The sequence below is a fragment of the Ahaetulla prasina genome, chromosome 2 (assembly GCF_028640845.1).
Source record: "Ahaetulla prasina isolate Xishuangbanna chromosome 2, ASM2864084v1, whole genome shotgun sequence".
Classification (NCBI taxonomy): domain Eukaryota; kingdom Metazoa; phylum Chordata; class Lepidosauria; order Squamata; family Colubridae; genus Ahaetulla; species Ahaetulla prasina.
Genome location: NC_080540.1, coordinates 185081263 through 185095873, shown reverse-complemented (window position 1 = coordinate 185095873; position 14611 = coordinate 185081263). Strand labels below are relative to the sequence as shown.

At 43.9% G+C, this 14611-nt stretch overlaps 1 protein-coding gene across 7 annotated transcripts in view; it reads right to left on the bottom strand.

Moving 5' to 3' along the window:
• Positions 1-14611, bottom strand: part of SLC44A2 (solute carrier family 44 member 2) — a 191579-nt gene that overhangs the window by 3067 nt on the left and 173901 nt on the right. For 3 of the 7 annotated variants that reach the window (XM_058173085.1, XM_058173091.1, XM_058173087.1), the window contains one exon: positions 389-655. The exons of the other annotated variants lie outside the window; for them this stretch is intronic. In XM_058173085.1, coding sequence (XP_058029068.1) covers positions 534-655 — 122 coding nt within the window. In that variant the 3' untranslated portion in view covers positions 389-533. The remainder of the gene's footprint in view (positions 1-388; positions 656-14611) is intronic. 7 annotated transcript variants of the gene reach the window in all.

Sequence of the window (14611 nt, the reverse complement as noted above, 5' to 3'; positions counted from 1 at the left end):
CAAACCTCTGTCAAAGCATTTCATTTATTTCCAAGCAGCTGCTTTCTTAAGCCTCAAAATATTGCTATTCTGCGCTATCTTTTTTATGGATAGTTGCACAGGGAATATAGGAACATTTGGAATCTGGAAAGGTCCAATATTTGAAAACATTTTTATTGTAATGGGAATTGTTAATATACTGTTGTTGATATTAATTTTACTTCTTATTGAATTGTTCTGGTATTATTCTCTGTGCAATTGTGGGATATCTGTGCCAAAAGCAACCACAGTTACAGCAACAGCACAATCATACTGAGGCATTTTTTTCAATTTTAAACATATTTGCCCTCCAATTTCAAGTCCTTTTTGGTATTGGAAAATCTGGACAGAAACAGATTACAGTATATACCATCAATAGCCATTTGTTTGATGCAAGTCAAGAGCACCCATCATTTCTCAGAATATCAAAATTTGCCCATGAAGGTAGAGCATCTGCATACAGAAGGCTTGCAGTGGGACACCTGCATACATCTTTCACATTTGATGTATTGTCCCTATTCTTGACTCTCAGTACTTTTGGAAGATTTTAGGCTTCCCTTCAGGAGGATTTCACTCAAGGCAGAGGACATGTAATAAGGCCGCTCAGGAGTTCCATCATTCCTTTCCAGATCTTCGCCTTTTGGAATCCCAAACAAAACAGAGAAAGCATCCAGAAAAGAATGAACAAGAGAAGCAAAGCAAAGCAAAAAAATAAATAAGGCAAAGAGATACAAAGCAAAAGAGGAGAGAAAAAAAGGAAATGTTGAAGTTAATTGCAATTAAGATTCCTCCACCAAGAAAAGAACAAGATAGCTTAGACAGTAGCCTATATTATAGCACAATCTTGCATGTATAGTAGAAGGGAATTGCTGTAAATTAATGGATGTGGAAAGGATGAAAAGTTACTGATTGCAACATCACAAAAGAAATTAGCTTTTCATTATGCTACAATAAAACTAAAACTACACTACAATTGGAAAAAAAGGCTGCTTTTAAATTGAATATACATTCTAGCCAATGAAGATGCATCCACTTCACATTAATTTGCTATTTCCTGTGGCTAGTGGCCACATCGACCGGTATGTCATCGACGACAGCTCGGGAGTTCATGGCCTCCATGACGGCCTTGGACCTGATGCAAGTAGTTGATGGCCCTACTCACATTGGGGGAGGCACACTGGATCTGATTTTTATCTCTGGACAGTGGCTGAATGAACTGGATTTAGGAGATCTAGTCACCGAGCCTTTGTCATGGTCAGATCATTCTCTCCTTCGTCTGGACTTTCGGACCGCCACTCAACACCGCAGGGAGACGGGACCAATACGTTGGTTCTGTCCCAGGTGCCTGATGGACCTGGAGAGGTTCCTGACAGAGCTTGGGCCGTTCCCTGAGGGTCTAGCCCACGGCACGGCTGAAGAACTAGTCGCGGCTTGGGAACTGGCCGCGGCTGGGGCTCTAGACCGTGTCGTGCCTTTGCGGCCTCTGACCCGGCGTAGGTCTCAACCAGCTCCTTGGTTCTCCGAGGAGCTGGGGGAGATGAAATGCCGGAGAAGACGCCTAGAGAGTACCTGGAGATCTAGCCGTTCGGAAGCTGACTGTTGTGACCCAGGTTCCTGGACCCGGACTCCTGGACTCGGATGATTCAGAAAGTGAGGGAGAAGACCTGGCAAGGCCTGCTTCTCTTGAGCCCTTTCCCTCCCTGGCACCCACTCAAAGGGAGGAGGAGGGGCCGGCAAGACCTGATTCCCTGGAGCCTTCTTCTGATTTGGCAACGCCCCAAGAACAGTTTTGGAGTGATGCAAGGCTGCGCAGGCGTGATCGGCGTGCGCAGGAGGAGTGTTGGGGAAAAGCCAAGTCATAATTGTCATGCAGTGACATCTGCAGAGACTATAAATAGGAGGCGGGACTTCCTGGTTTTTTGTTTTGGACAAAGCAATGAATTTGCGCGGGCAAACTGTATCAATGGAGGGAAGAATATATTCGTGAGTAATTCTGGCCTTATCTATAATTTCCTCGTTATCTCCAGAAACTTGGCAGGCCCGTGGGTAGACGTGGCCAGGACATCTATTTATGTAAATAAAAGGAGAAAAGAAGGCCTCTGACTGACTCTTTGCTGGGAGTATTGGGGGGAGGGAAACAGAACAGCGGGACACTTTGGGCAGCTCCTCCCCCCTCCCCCAGCTTGATTTTTAAGCCTATGCCTCACCCCATCCCGTACAATCAGACAGTGGGCAGGGCTTAGCTAGGGCTTACTTTTGGGGGAGGACTTATTTTAGGTGTAGGCATGAAAATCAGGCTAGGGTTTGTTTTCAGAGTAGGTCATATTTTGGGGGAAACAAGGTACTAGTTTACTTTATTTCTTTAATGTATTTCCAAACAAATTTTTTTCCACATCATAAACCATTTTATGTTATTTGAAAAGAAAATACTACAAACATTTATAATCCTTCTTTCTATTAAAAAGAAACCATGGAGGAAAAACGTTTTTCTAGGCTTGAAAAAGCTAAACTTCACCATTCATATTAAAAACCTAGTATTATTTTTATACTTTTAGTCAACCTGTAAGTTACTCCTTATTCCAGAACTGCCAGATATAAAATATGGAGATGAAAACTAAGCTACGGATACCCAAGAGGTCAAGAGGACCCAGATTGTTGGGGGCAATAAAAGTTGACTTTGTATATAATATACAAATGGATGAGACTATTGCTTAACACAATGTAAGCCGCCCTGAGTCTTCGGAGAAGGGCGGGATATAAATTCAAATAAAAAAAAAAAAAGAGAAAGCTTATGTTTGGAAACTTCCCCCAAGATGGTATACAGACTGGTAGGGCAGGGCTATCTTAATGCATGGGCCTGATGTGCACTTGCCTGTGGGCCCCAAGGGCGTAGAGCAGGGGTGAAATCTAAAAACTTTCCCTACCGGTTCTGTGGGCGTGGCTTAATTGGTGGGTGTGGCTTGGTGGTCAGATGACTGAGTGGGCATGGCCAATAACAATCAATAATAAAAATAATAAACAAAGTATAGAAAACAATAAGAGGTATCAAAAACCAACTTTCACATTTACACACACACACCACAACACAACACAACTGACTCACACACAATGTAAAAGCAGCTGCACTTCACACTTCACACTTCACATAGCCACAAAAAGCTCAAAAACCAACTTTCACACTTTACACACACACAACTCACACACACACACACACACACAAAATGCCATATACAGCTTTCTGAAATTTTGTGTGTTTGTGTAGTTACAGTGAAATACTACAGAAACACCCCAAATCTCAGAAATCTGCACAAATATTTTATTTTATTATTTTATTTTATTTTATTGTGGACTTCAAACCCCAGAGTTCCTCAGCCAGCAAAGCAGGAAGTCAAAGCAAGCTTTTTTTTTTCTTCAGTAGCTGAAGAAAACATGCCGTTGCCAGCCCAAAAAAGCAGTAATTATAGGTAAGTGAGGAGGGAGAATTGGCTGGGCTTGGGTGGGGGCTCTTGTAAGTGGGGGCTGTTAAAAAGTGAGTTTAAAAACCAGTGAGGATCAGGAAACTCCTCTGGGATTGCCAGAAGAGGCTTTTAAAACCTCCGGTTTTTTTCTTTTTTTTCTCCCTTCGGCTGAAGGGTTTTTTTTAAAAAAAACTTTTAAAGTGTTCTGATGATCTCTGCTCAGCCCCGCGATCATCAGAGATTTTTTTTTTACTTTTCAAGGCATGTTTCAGCTGAAGAAAAACTTTTAAAAGTAAAAAAAAACAAAAACCTCTGTTGATGGTGCGGCTCAGCAGAGACAGGGGGGCGGGGCCAGGGATTTTTGCTACCGGTCTTCCGATCCAGCAGCTGCCATCGCTACCTAATCGGGGGAGCCTGTGTGAACCGGGAGCATTTCACCCCTGGCTAGAGGCCCCATACCAATACCAATTTTGTTGGAAGTGCCAATAAAATAAATATATGTTTAATTTTATCAACCATTTACATTTTTATTCCTGTGAGTAGTTGTTGTTGGGGACCCAGTACACTGCTCTGCCCACGACCCATAATGCTGTTAAGACGGCCTTGTGGTAGGGCAATCTTTTTCTCTGCTTACAATCAGCTGATTTTTCTGTCAAAGCTGCTTCTTTGGCGGGGCTGCTCCCTGGATTTGAATAGGTGCACCTAGGAATGACCCAAGAAGACTTTTGGATAATCTTGGACCCATCTGTGAAGATGAATCTTAAAGACTAAAGTTCCTATAGGAGCAGCCAGAAAATCAAGCCTCTATCTCTTATTCTCAGCTGATTGATTTTTTAAGCACGTCTGGATTTTAACTGCATTCTTTGAAGTTTTTATTTTACTTTGTTTTTTTACTTTAAAATGTTAACTGAATGGTTGAATATTGATTTAGTGTAACTGCTTGCTGGATTTTATGATTGTTTTTGTATCTTTCCTTTGTTCTACGCTGCTGCTCTGAATAATTTTTACTTTCTCCGTAAAGAAATTGTGGTGATTTCAACAGTGTAAGCCGCCCTGAGTCTTCGGAGAAGGGCGGGATATAAATTCAAATAATAAAAAAAAAGAATTGATGAGTGATAAATTTGCTTTTTTAAAAGAAGATTGATAGAGATTGGAAAATGGGAATACTATATTCAACTGGAAAACAAGTTCAACTGGACTTTTTTGAAAACATTGATTTTGGAGAATGGATTTACTATATTCAATAAGACAACAACTGATAACATGTTATTCAAAAGCAAACAAGGATATTTAACTCAGGACAGTTGAGAGTTAATTACTGTGGTAATTTCGGATAGATAAATTGTGGTTGATTTTCTTCAAATTAAATACAATATTAGACTGTTAATAGAGGGTTTTGAAAAATTGATTTTGCTGTTGCTCTACATGTTGACCTTTTTATTATCAATATAGTAGACAGATGACAGGTAAAAAAAGTTGCAAATAGAGTTAGACATTAAAATTTTTTGGGACTGCTTCACAAGGGAGGTGGAGACTAACATTGTTGCAATATAATTTTCAGTATTCAACTAGAGGGGATAATATATATATATATGTGTGTGTATATATGTATATGTATTTGTTTTGTATGTATATGTATGTGTATCTATATGTATATGTATGTACTGTTTTAATGTTCTGTTTATTTTTTTAATTGAGTCTATATTTTAATTTTGTGAATAAAAATAAAAAAGTTAAGCAAAAAAATGAGAAAGCTTATGTTCTATTTTTTCTAGAATTAAAATTGCTGCTTTAAGCAGTTATTTTTGGTTAGAAACAATAGAAGATGGGATTCAAGAACAACTAGACACAAGAACAGTTTTTTCCCGAACGCCATCTCTCTGCCAAACAAATAATTCCCTCAACACTGTCAAACTATTTACTAAGTCTGCACTACTATTAATCTTCTCATCGTTCCCCTCACCCATCTCCTTCCACTTATGTCTGTATGGTTGTAACTTTGTTGTTTGTATCCTTATGATTTATATTGATATTGATTTTTTCCTGATCACTTATTTGTACCCTATGACTTTCATTAAGTTTTGTAAGTGTTGTACCTTGATGAAGGAATATTTTATTTTATGTACACTGAGAGCATATGCACCAAGACAAATTCCTTGTGTGTCCAATCACATTTGGCCAATAAAAAATTATTCTTCTTAAATGAAAGTCTTAATTATTTTTCTCAATGTAGCCTTTAATTATGTAACCAACTATATTGTGGCTGGATTCATATATTGTATAAACCCAGTTAGTGAAAGAAAATTGTTGGGTTCACATAATATACTATGTTTAGGCCAAAAAAAAAATACATTATGGCTTAAAGTAGATTGCTTTCCCACCATAAGAAGGTGACAACTAAAACCACCCCTCCCAAATTTAGCCTAGCATGTTGTGCAAATGCAGCTAATGTATCACTCTTGCTCTCCTTATTTCTTTTGCCTTCATGAGAGGAGTGACCCTGATGTGTTATATCAAGACATTATTCTGATCAGCATTCTAACAGCAGCAGGACAGTTGTCTTTTGGAAGCCAAAATACAGAATCCAGCAACAACACTCTTCTTCTGTCTCCAGCATCAGATACTCTGTAATTGTTACGTAATAACATTAATTCAGTTATAAGAGGAACAACTAATGAGAGACATCTTTTTAAGGAAAGTTGTCAGTTACTATCAGCACTGTCAAATCAACATGTTCATTTTGTACCATGTAAAGCTTCCCACCTTGTGTTGATCCTACTCCTCCAAGCTATGATTCAGTTGTTCAATCTTAGTCATATCTTTTTCTAACTGAAGACTGATCTCGTAACATTCTGCATGATTTTTCACTGCAGAGAATGTTTTTCATCTTCTCTCAAGCTGCCATATTTTTATTTATGCTTTTTATTATCTATGTTATTCTATGGCTCTTTTCCCTCACAGAATGAAACATGTATTCTTAGTTTGTTAAAGCAGAAAAGTTTGAAAAGATCTAGCCACAACCAATTTTTTATGCTGTAATTCACTTTTCAAATGCTTTTAGAATACAGCTATTCATTAAATGGTTGCAATTGTGTCTTAATAAGTAACCAAAATGGAAATACTACAAAACTTTGTAGTATTCCCCACAAATGTACAAGTGGGGAGGGCAGGTAGTATGCTACAGATATGAGGTAAGATAACCTACTCAGGAGGAGAAATTGAAAAAATCAAACCCAGAAGAAGGCAAATACTTTGGTATTATGGCCAAGAAAACTGTATGTAAATGGCCAAAATATTATAATAAATCTGGATGCTGAATGTTAATTCCAAGGTTAGAAGGCACTTCCCTAGTTACTGGAGAAAACACTGAACTTTTGTGAATGGATCTGAAAGTGACAACAAAACAAAATTAAGCAATAAGCAAGTCACTAATGATGCTGGCACTGAAAGTAGAGTTCCTTGTTTCACCCGTAGAATTAGAATATGGAACAGGACAAGCATAAACTAAAGAAAATTTGAAACCATCAAAGCAGAATAAATATTGAATGGTATATTTTAGAACCCAGACTGAGCCTTAGTCTAGACCTTAGGATGAGCCAATTTAAATAACTCATTTCCCTAATATATTGTTCTGACAATGGGATTATACAAAATAATGGATTGACAATGAGATTTTAAAAAACCCATGGCTAAGTATGTGCTCAACTGTAACTCAGCAAAATACAAATTCATACCTTCAGAATTAATGAATATCAAGTGAATATGTACAACTGTATGTACTTACTACAGATGAAATGGAGGAAAATACTGAGGAATTCCATGACAAAATTGCAAAAAGTGGTAAATGCAACATCAAACAAAAATGTAAACCTACAAAAGTGAACTGATATAAAATGAATAATTGAGATAATAAAAGAATACAAGAGTTATTTTGCTCTCTTTATTTTAAAAAAGGGCTTAATTGTGTAGAACAGTCCCTACCTTTTTGGTTACACAGACCAGCAGTGGCACATGGCAGCAGGGGGAGGGAGGGAATGGTTTTGTGTGCTCATCCTAATCCCATGCATGCACAAATAAAGATTTGTGCGCTTGCCACTTGTGCAGTCCAGTTTCCAATGGGCCACAGCCCAGTAGTGGTCTGCTGTCCAGGTGCTGGGGACCTCTGGTGTAGATGATGTATATGTTAAATCTAATGAGTGTTCAGGAACATTTATTACTGTTCTAAGGCAGCTGAGGGACTTTTGCAATGAAGGAGACCAAATCTGGTTTTTGTTTTAAGACCAACTTCAGAAACAGAGAGGTGAAAATAAAGAAAGGCTTGAAAAGATGCTCCGTTATACAGCAAATATATTAGCAGAATAGCAAGACTAAAAGAAATGACAATTGGAATACTGTCATACTGAAATTCAGGTAGTCCATTGACTATCACTTGTTCAGTGACCATTCAAAGTGTGCACTGAACAAGAGGACTTACAACCAGTCCATGAAGTTGGAGCTACTGCAGCATCCCTGCAATCATATGATTGTGATTCAGGCACTTGCCAACCATGACAGTTGCAGCATCCCATATTGGCCATTTGTGACCTTTCCTACCATTTTCTCACAAGCAAAGTCAATAGACACTACACTGGAGAAAAAGTGAGGAAATGAATCCTTAGGAAGAAGGCAGTAACAAACTTAAGACAAAATCATGAAAGAATCTTCTAAGACAAGAAAGATCTGAATAAGTACAGCAATGTCTTTCAGTGCAAATGTAAAAGATGGACACTAAGAAAAAGTTTGTTACTTTTGAATTATGGATTAGGTGAATCATTTTAAGAAGGATCAAATAAGATTGAGGTGATAAAGAACAAGCAGAAGTTTACCTTACTTTGGACATATGATACAAAAAGGTGACAGCTTGGAAAACTGCGCGTGATAGGTATAGAAGACAGCAAATGTAGAATGCATGGGCAATGTCAAAGAGATTATAGGATCAATTTTGGAAGTATTACTAGAGGCACTTCATGGTTATGAATATCGCTCAGTAAGTCACTAACAATCAAGATGATACTATCTAATTAATTGAAAAAGCTGATATTCCTCCAGCTAGCTTATCCAGTTAATAAAAACCATTAATTAATCTAAATTAATTAATGGTTTTTATTAAAAACCATTTTAATCTGGTTAAAATGGTTAAAAACCACCATTAATCTGAATGTCCTATTACATTTCTCATATGTTCTTACATCTCATAAAAAAGAACATAAAAACATTTCTCTCTTTCATTTATTTATTTATTTATTTATTTATTTATTTATTTATTTATTTATTTATTTATTTATTTATTTATTTATTTATTTATTTATTTATTTATTTATTTATTTATTTAATCTCCCGAAGGACTCAGGGCGGTTTACAGGCACTTAAAAAAAACACATAAATACAATATAAAAACAGTTAAAAAACTTATTCTAAAAGCCCAATAATTAAAAATATGGAAACAAAACCCAATTTAAAACCCATAAATTTAAAATCTAGCTCAGTCCTGCGCAATTAAATAGGTGTGTTTTAAGCCCGCGGCGGAAGGTCCGAAGGTCCGCAAGCTGACGAAGTCCGGGGGGTAGTTTGTTCCAGAGGGTGGGAGCCCCCACAGAGAAGGCCCTTCCCCTGGGCGTCGCCAGACGACATTGCCTCGCTGACGGCACCCTGAGGAGTCCCTCTCTATGAGAGCGCACAGGTCGGTGAGAGGTATTCGGTAGCAGTAGGCGGTCCTGTAAATAACCCGGCCCTATGCCATGGAGCACTTTAAAGGTGGTCACCAAAACCTTGAAGCGCACCCGGAAGGCCACAGGTAGCCAGTGCAGTCTGCGCAGGATAGGCGTTAGGCGGGAGCCACGGGGGGCTCCATCTATCACCCGCGCAGCTGCATTCTGGACTAACTGTAGCCTCCGGATGCCCTTCAAGGGGAGTCCCATGTAGAGAGCATTGCAGTAATCCAGGCGAGACGTCACGAGTGCGTGAGTGACCGTGCATAGGGCATCCCGGTCCAGAAAGGGGCGCAACTGGCGTACCAGGCGAACCTGGTAGAACGCTCTCCTGGAGACGGCCGTCAAATGATCTTCTAGAGACAGCCGTTCATCCAGGAGGACGCCTAAGTTGCGGACCCTCTCCATCGGGGCCAATGACTCGCCAGCGATGGTCAGCCGCGGATTTAGCTGACTGTACCGGGATGCCGGCATCCACAGCCACTCTGTCTTGGAGGGATTGAGCTTGAGCCTGTTTCTCCCCATCCAGACCCGTACGGCCTCCAGACACCGGGACAGCACTTCGATAGCTTCGTTGGGGTGGTCCGGTGTGGAAAAGTACAGCTGGGTGTCATCCGCATACAGCTGGTACTTCACACCGAAACCACTGATGATCTCACCCAGCGGCTTCATGTAGATGTTAAACAGAAGGGGCGAGAGGATCGACCCCTGCGGCACCCCACAAGTGAGGCGCCTCGGGGCCGACCTCTGCCCCCCTGTCAACACCGACTGCAACCGGTCGGAGAGATAGGAGGAGAACCACCGATAAACGGTGCCTCCCACTCCCAATCCCTCCAACCGGCGCAGCAGGATACCATGGTCGATGGTATCGAAAGCCGCTGAGAGGTCTAATAGGACCAGGGCAGAGGAACAACCTCTATCCCTGGCCCTCCAGAGATCATCCACCAACGCGACCAAAGCCGTCTCCGTGCTGTACCCGGGCCGGAAACCGGACTGGAACGGGTCTAGATAGACAGTTTCATCCAGGTGCAAGGGAAACTGATATGCCACCATACTCTCTACAACCTTCGCCGCGAAGGTTGGAGACCGGACGATAATTACCTAAAACAGCCGGGTCCAGGGAAGGCTTCTTGAGGAGGGCCTCACCACCGCCTCTTTCAAGGCGGCCGGAAGACACCTCCACCAAAGAAGCGGTCGTAATCGCCTGGAGCCAGCCTCGTGTCACCTCCTGAGTGGCCAGCACCAGCCAGGAGGGGCACGGGTCCAGTAAACACGTGGTGGCATTCAACCTACCCAACAACCTGTCCATGTCCTCGGGAGCCACAGGGTCAAACTCATCCCAAACAATGTCACCAAGACCACACTTGAGCGTCTCACCTGAGTCACCGCAATTTTGGTCCAACCCGTCCCGAAGCTGAACGATTTTATCGTATAGATAACCGTTAAACTCCTCAGCACGTCCCTGCAGCGGGTCATCCCGCTCCCCCTGGTGAAGGAGGGAACGGGTCACCCGAAACAGGGCGGCTGGGCGGTTATCTGCCAACGCAATGAGGGAGGAGGCGTAGCAACGCCTCGCTTCCCTCAATGCCACTAGGTAAGTCCTAGTATAGGACTTCACTAGTGTCCGATCAGCCTCTGAACGGCTAGACCTCCAGGAACTCTCTAGGCGTCTTCTCCGGCGTTTCATCCCCCTCAGCTCCTCAGAGAACCGAGGAGCCGGTTGGGACCTGCGCCGGGTCAGAGGCCGCAGAGGCACGACACGATCTAAGGCCCCCGCTGCGGCCCGTTCCCAGGCCGCAACAAGTTCCTCAGACGTGCCGTGAGCCAGACCCTCAGGAAATGGCCCAAGCTCCGTCCGGAACCTCTCCGGGTCCATCAGGCGCCTGGGACGGAACCAACGCATCGGCTCCGTCTCCCTGCGGTGTTGGATGGCGATCAGAAAGTCCAGGCGAAGGAGAGAGTGATCTGACCATGACAAAGGTTCAATGACTATTTCCTTTAAGTCCAGATCTCTCAACCACTGACCAGAGACAAAAATCAGATTGAGTGGACCACCCCCAATGTGGGTAGGACCATCAACTACTTGAGTCAGGTCCAAGGCCGTCATGGAGGCCGTGAACTCCCGAGCTGCTGTCGATGACGAGCCAGAAGATGGCAAGTTAAAGTCCCCCATGACTAAAAGTCTGGGGGTCTCAACTGCCACCCCAGCAAGCACCTCCAGGAGCTCGGGCAGGGCAGCTGTCACGCAGCAAGGAGCCAGGTACGCGACCAGCAAGCCCATCTGACATCTATGGCCCCACTTCACAAAGAGGGATTCACACCCGGCAATCTGAGGTACAGTGGTCTCCCTCGGCTCCAGACTCTCTCTAATCACAACCGCCACCCCTCCACCCCTACCCTGGGCTCTCGGCTGATGAAATGCCCGGAAGCCTGGCGGGCACATCTGTACCAGGGGCACGCCCCCTTCTGCGCCCAACCAGGTCTCCGTAATGCCTATAAAGTCCGCGGCACCCCCCTGAATAAGATCGTAAATTAGGGGGGCCTTATTGGCCACGGACCGTGCATTACACAACATCAGCCGAAGGCCCAGGCTCTGAGGGTCTTGACCATCCGGGGAACGGAAAAAATCTGGGGGCTCGGGGCGCGCGATCGCCTGTAAGCATCGAGCGCGCACCCCCTTAACACGATCCGAGCCCCCACTTCCGCCAAATCTGCCCCTCCCCCATACCGTGCAAATAGCACCACCCTCCACTAGTGGAACCTGAACTCTCCCCGTAACCCCCGGACCTATTAACTCATCGCCGCGAGCAGGAACTGATACCCCACCCGGCGGGTTTCCCCCAACACCCGCCCCCACCCCCAACCCAAACCCGTCGTCTTCCCTCCCCCCCTTAAAATCCCCTTTAAAACTCCCCTTAAAAAACCTATTAAAACAGCTAATTAAAAAACCCCTAAGCCTCCTATTTTTCGCATGCCACCTCTCGGGACTCCAAAGCCCGTCCTCAAGGTGGGCCCTCAATAATCTGGAGGGCCAAACCCGCGAGAGAGGGGCATCTCGCAGGGCAAGTAGGTCAGCCGCCGTAAATGTTCGCATCACTGAGAAGGTTCAGCAAAAGGCCCATCCTGGGCTGGTCAAGATGGTAGCAGGTAACAAAACAGATGGTAAAATGACCATGACCAATCTGTCCTGATGGGAAACAGTTAGAGGTAATCCATGTGCGGTAGATGACCAAACCGCTGACTCAGTCAATTCACCACCCCATACAACAACCCGGGGTGGACTATGGAAGAAGGGGGGGAGGAACGATGGTAAAGATATTATTTAAAGATGGTAAATAATGGAGGGGCATCCGTTGGGCCCGCGGGCCTTCCTCCGGTGCTATCAAATATCCACGCCATTAGGGCAAGGTCACAACCACCTTGGGCCTACCGGGCCATCCGCCGCCTCAAAGGACCGGGGCAGGCCGCCGCCGCCTACCGCCTCCGCCCGGCCATCGCCTCTGGGAAAGCCCCATCGCCACCGCAAGCAGGCCGCTGGAATCTCCACCATCCGGGAGGGGACACCAGTCGCCAAGACCCGCCAGCAGTCCCGGGGTTCCACCAGCGCCAAGACCCGGCGAAGAGGACCAGGCTGCCGCCGCCGCCACCGTGAGTTCAGCGAGGCCGCTGGAGCCCGGACGGCCCTCCAGATCTTCATTGGGGCGCAGCCCCTCTGGGGCTCCTCCCATCGCCCCCGGAGACGCCCAAAACTCTAAACCTTCTTCAGGTTGCCGAGCCTTCCAGGCAGGAGTCCAGGGGGCGATGTCAGCGCCCCCCCACCGCCCCCACCGCCAAAACGCCGAAAAGGCTGGCGGCGGCTCGGCAGGCCGCCAGGATTACCTGCAAGGTGCTGTGACTCCCAACGCCCCTCGGAGTCGCACAGCGCCCAGCCACCCTTTTTTAGGCTGGCTGGATCTTCCTCCATCAGGGCGGGGGCCTAAGATGTTATTCAGGCCCCCCCCAGACCCAAATAGAGCCCGAAAAGGCCCGTCGCCGCTCCCCCGATCAGCAGGGCGGCGCCATCTTAGACATGCGCAGAAGAGCGGAATTCTTGTTTTTTTATTTATAAGTACTGAATCCATCAATTCTGGAGAACAATGGTAACTGCTTTTACAATTGAAACATAGAATAGAATAGAATAGAATAGAATAGAATAGAATAGAATAGAATAGAATTTTTTATTGGCCAAGTGTGATTGGACACACAAGGAATTTGTGCATATGCTCAGTGTACATAAAAGAAAAGACATCTGACACAATAAGGAAACATTTAGTGCAGTTCTCTGGAACATTCAATACCTGGCTCTAAAGGACCTAGTTTATGGATTGTGGACTTAGATCTGCTGCCAGCCAGGAAAATGATGATAGCAGCCATGATTGCATTTCTAATTAAAAACAGAGACCATAAATCTCTCACCTTTCTAGTCTGGTATCTGAGCTAAGTGTCATATCCTGCCTTATTGGAGGAATCGTCATCTAGAAAAACACTGGCTTAGCAAATCTGCTTTATAACCAAACACTTCCTAGCAGATCAATAGCAAGGGAAAGAAAGTGTGTTAGTATGGCTAATGCCCAATATAATTCACCCTCCACTATAAATGACTAATTTGTTATCTTCTGTCCCTGCCATTTCAACAAAATACAGAATAGTTTCAGAAATAAAAAATTGCCTTCTCATGTTTGCTGATGAATTTAGCTATGAAATTTTGCATTTTTAAATAACAGATGCGAAATGTAGAAGCAGAATTATGTATAGAAGCTAAGAATCCATTTTTTATTGCTACACTGCTTCCCTTTAGTGACACTGTTAAGTCTGTTTTATGTCTATAAAATGATTAACAGTATATACATATTCCGTATCTTTTGCATCTGGCCACTCTAATATCCCTGAGCCAGAGAAATTCCTATCTGATAGGAATCATGGAAACGCAGTAAACCTTACTTTGAAGTACAAGAAGTCCTTAGTTAACTATGGTCATTGTAACTGGGAATTCCATTACTAAATGATGTAGTTATAAAGTGCAATGTCATATGACTACATCAACTTACAATGACAATTCTGGCAAACCAAGTGGCTGTTTTTAGGTGTGACCACTGTTCCCTCTAAACTGCGCGCGTGTGCAAATGCGCACTACTGACACGGTCTCCGCGCACAGAAAATCTGTGCTGCGCACAAGAAAAAAAATCCAACCTGAATTGAAAATAAAATAAACGCATATCATTCATTCTGTGCTATTTTTCAATGTGAGTCGACCAGGCAGGCTCCTTGCACCGTCTGTCCTGAGCTTGGAAAGTGCGCGAAACCCCGGCTTGCTCGCTCGCTCGCTCGGAGCACCCCCCGGGGAAGGAG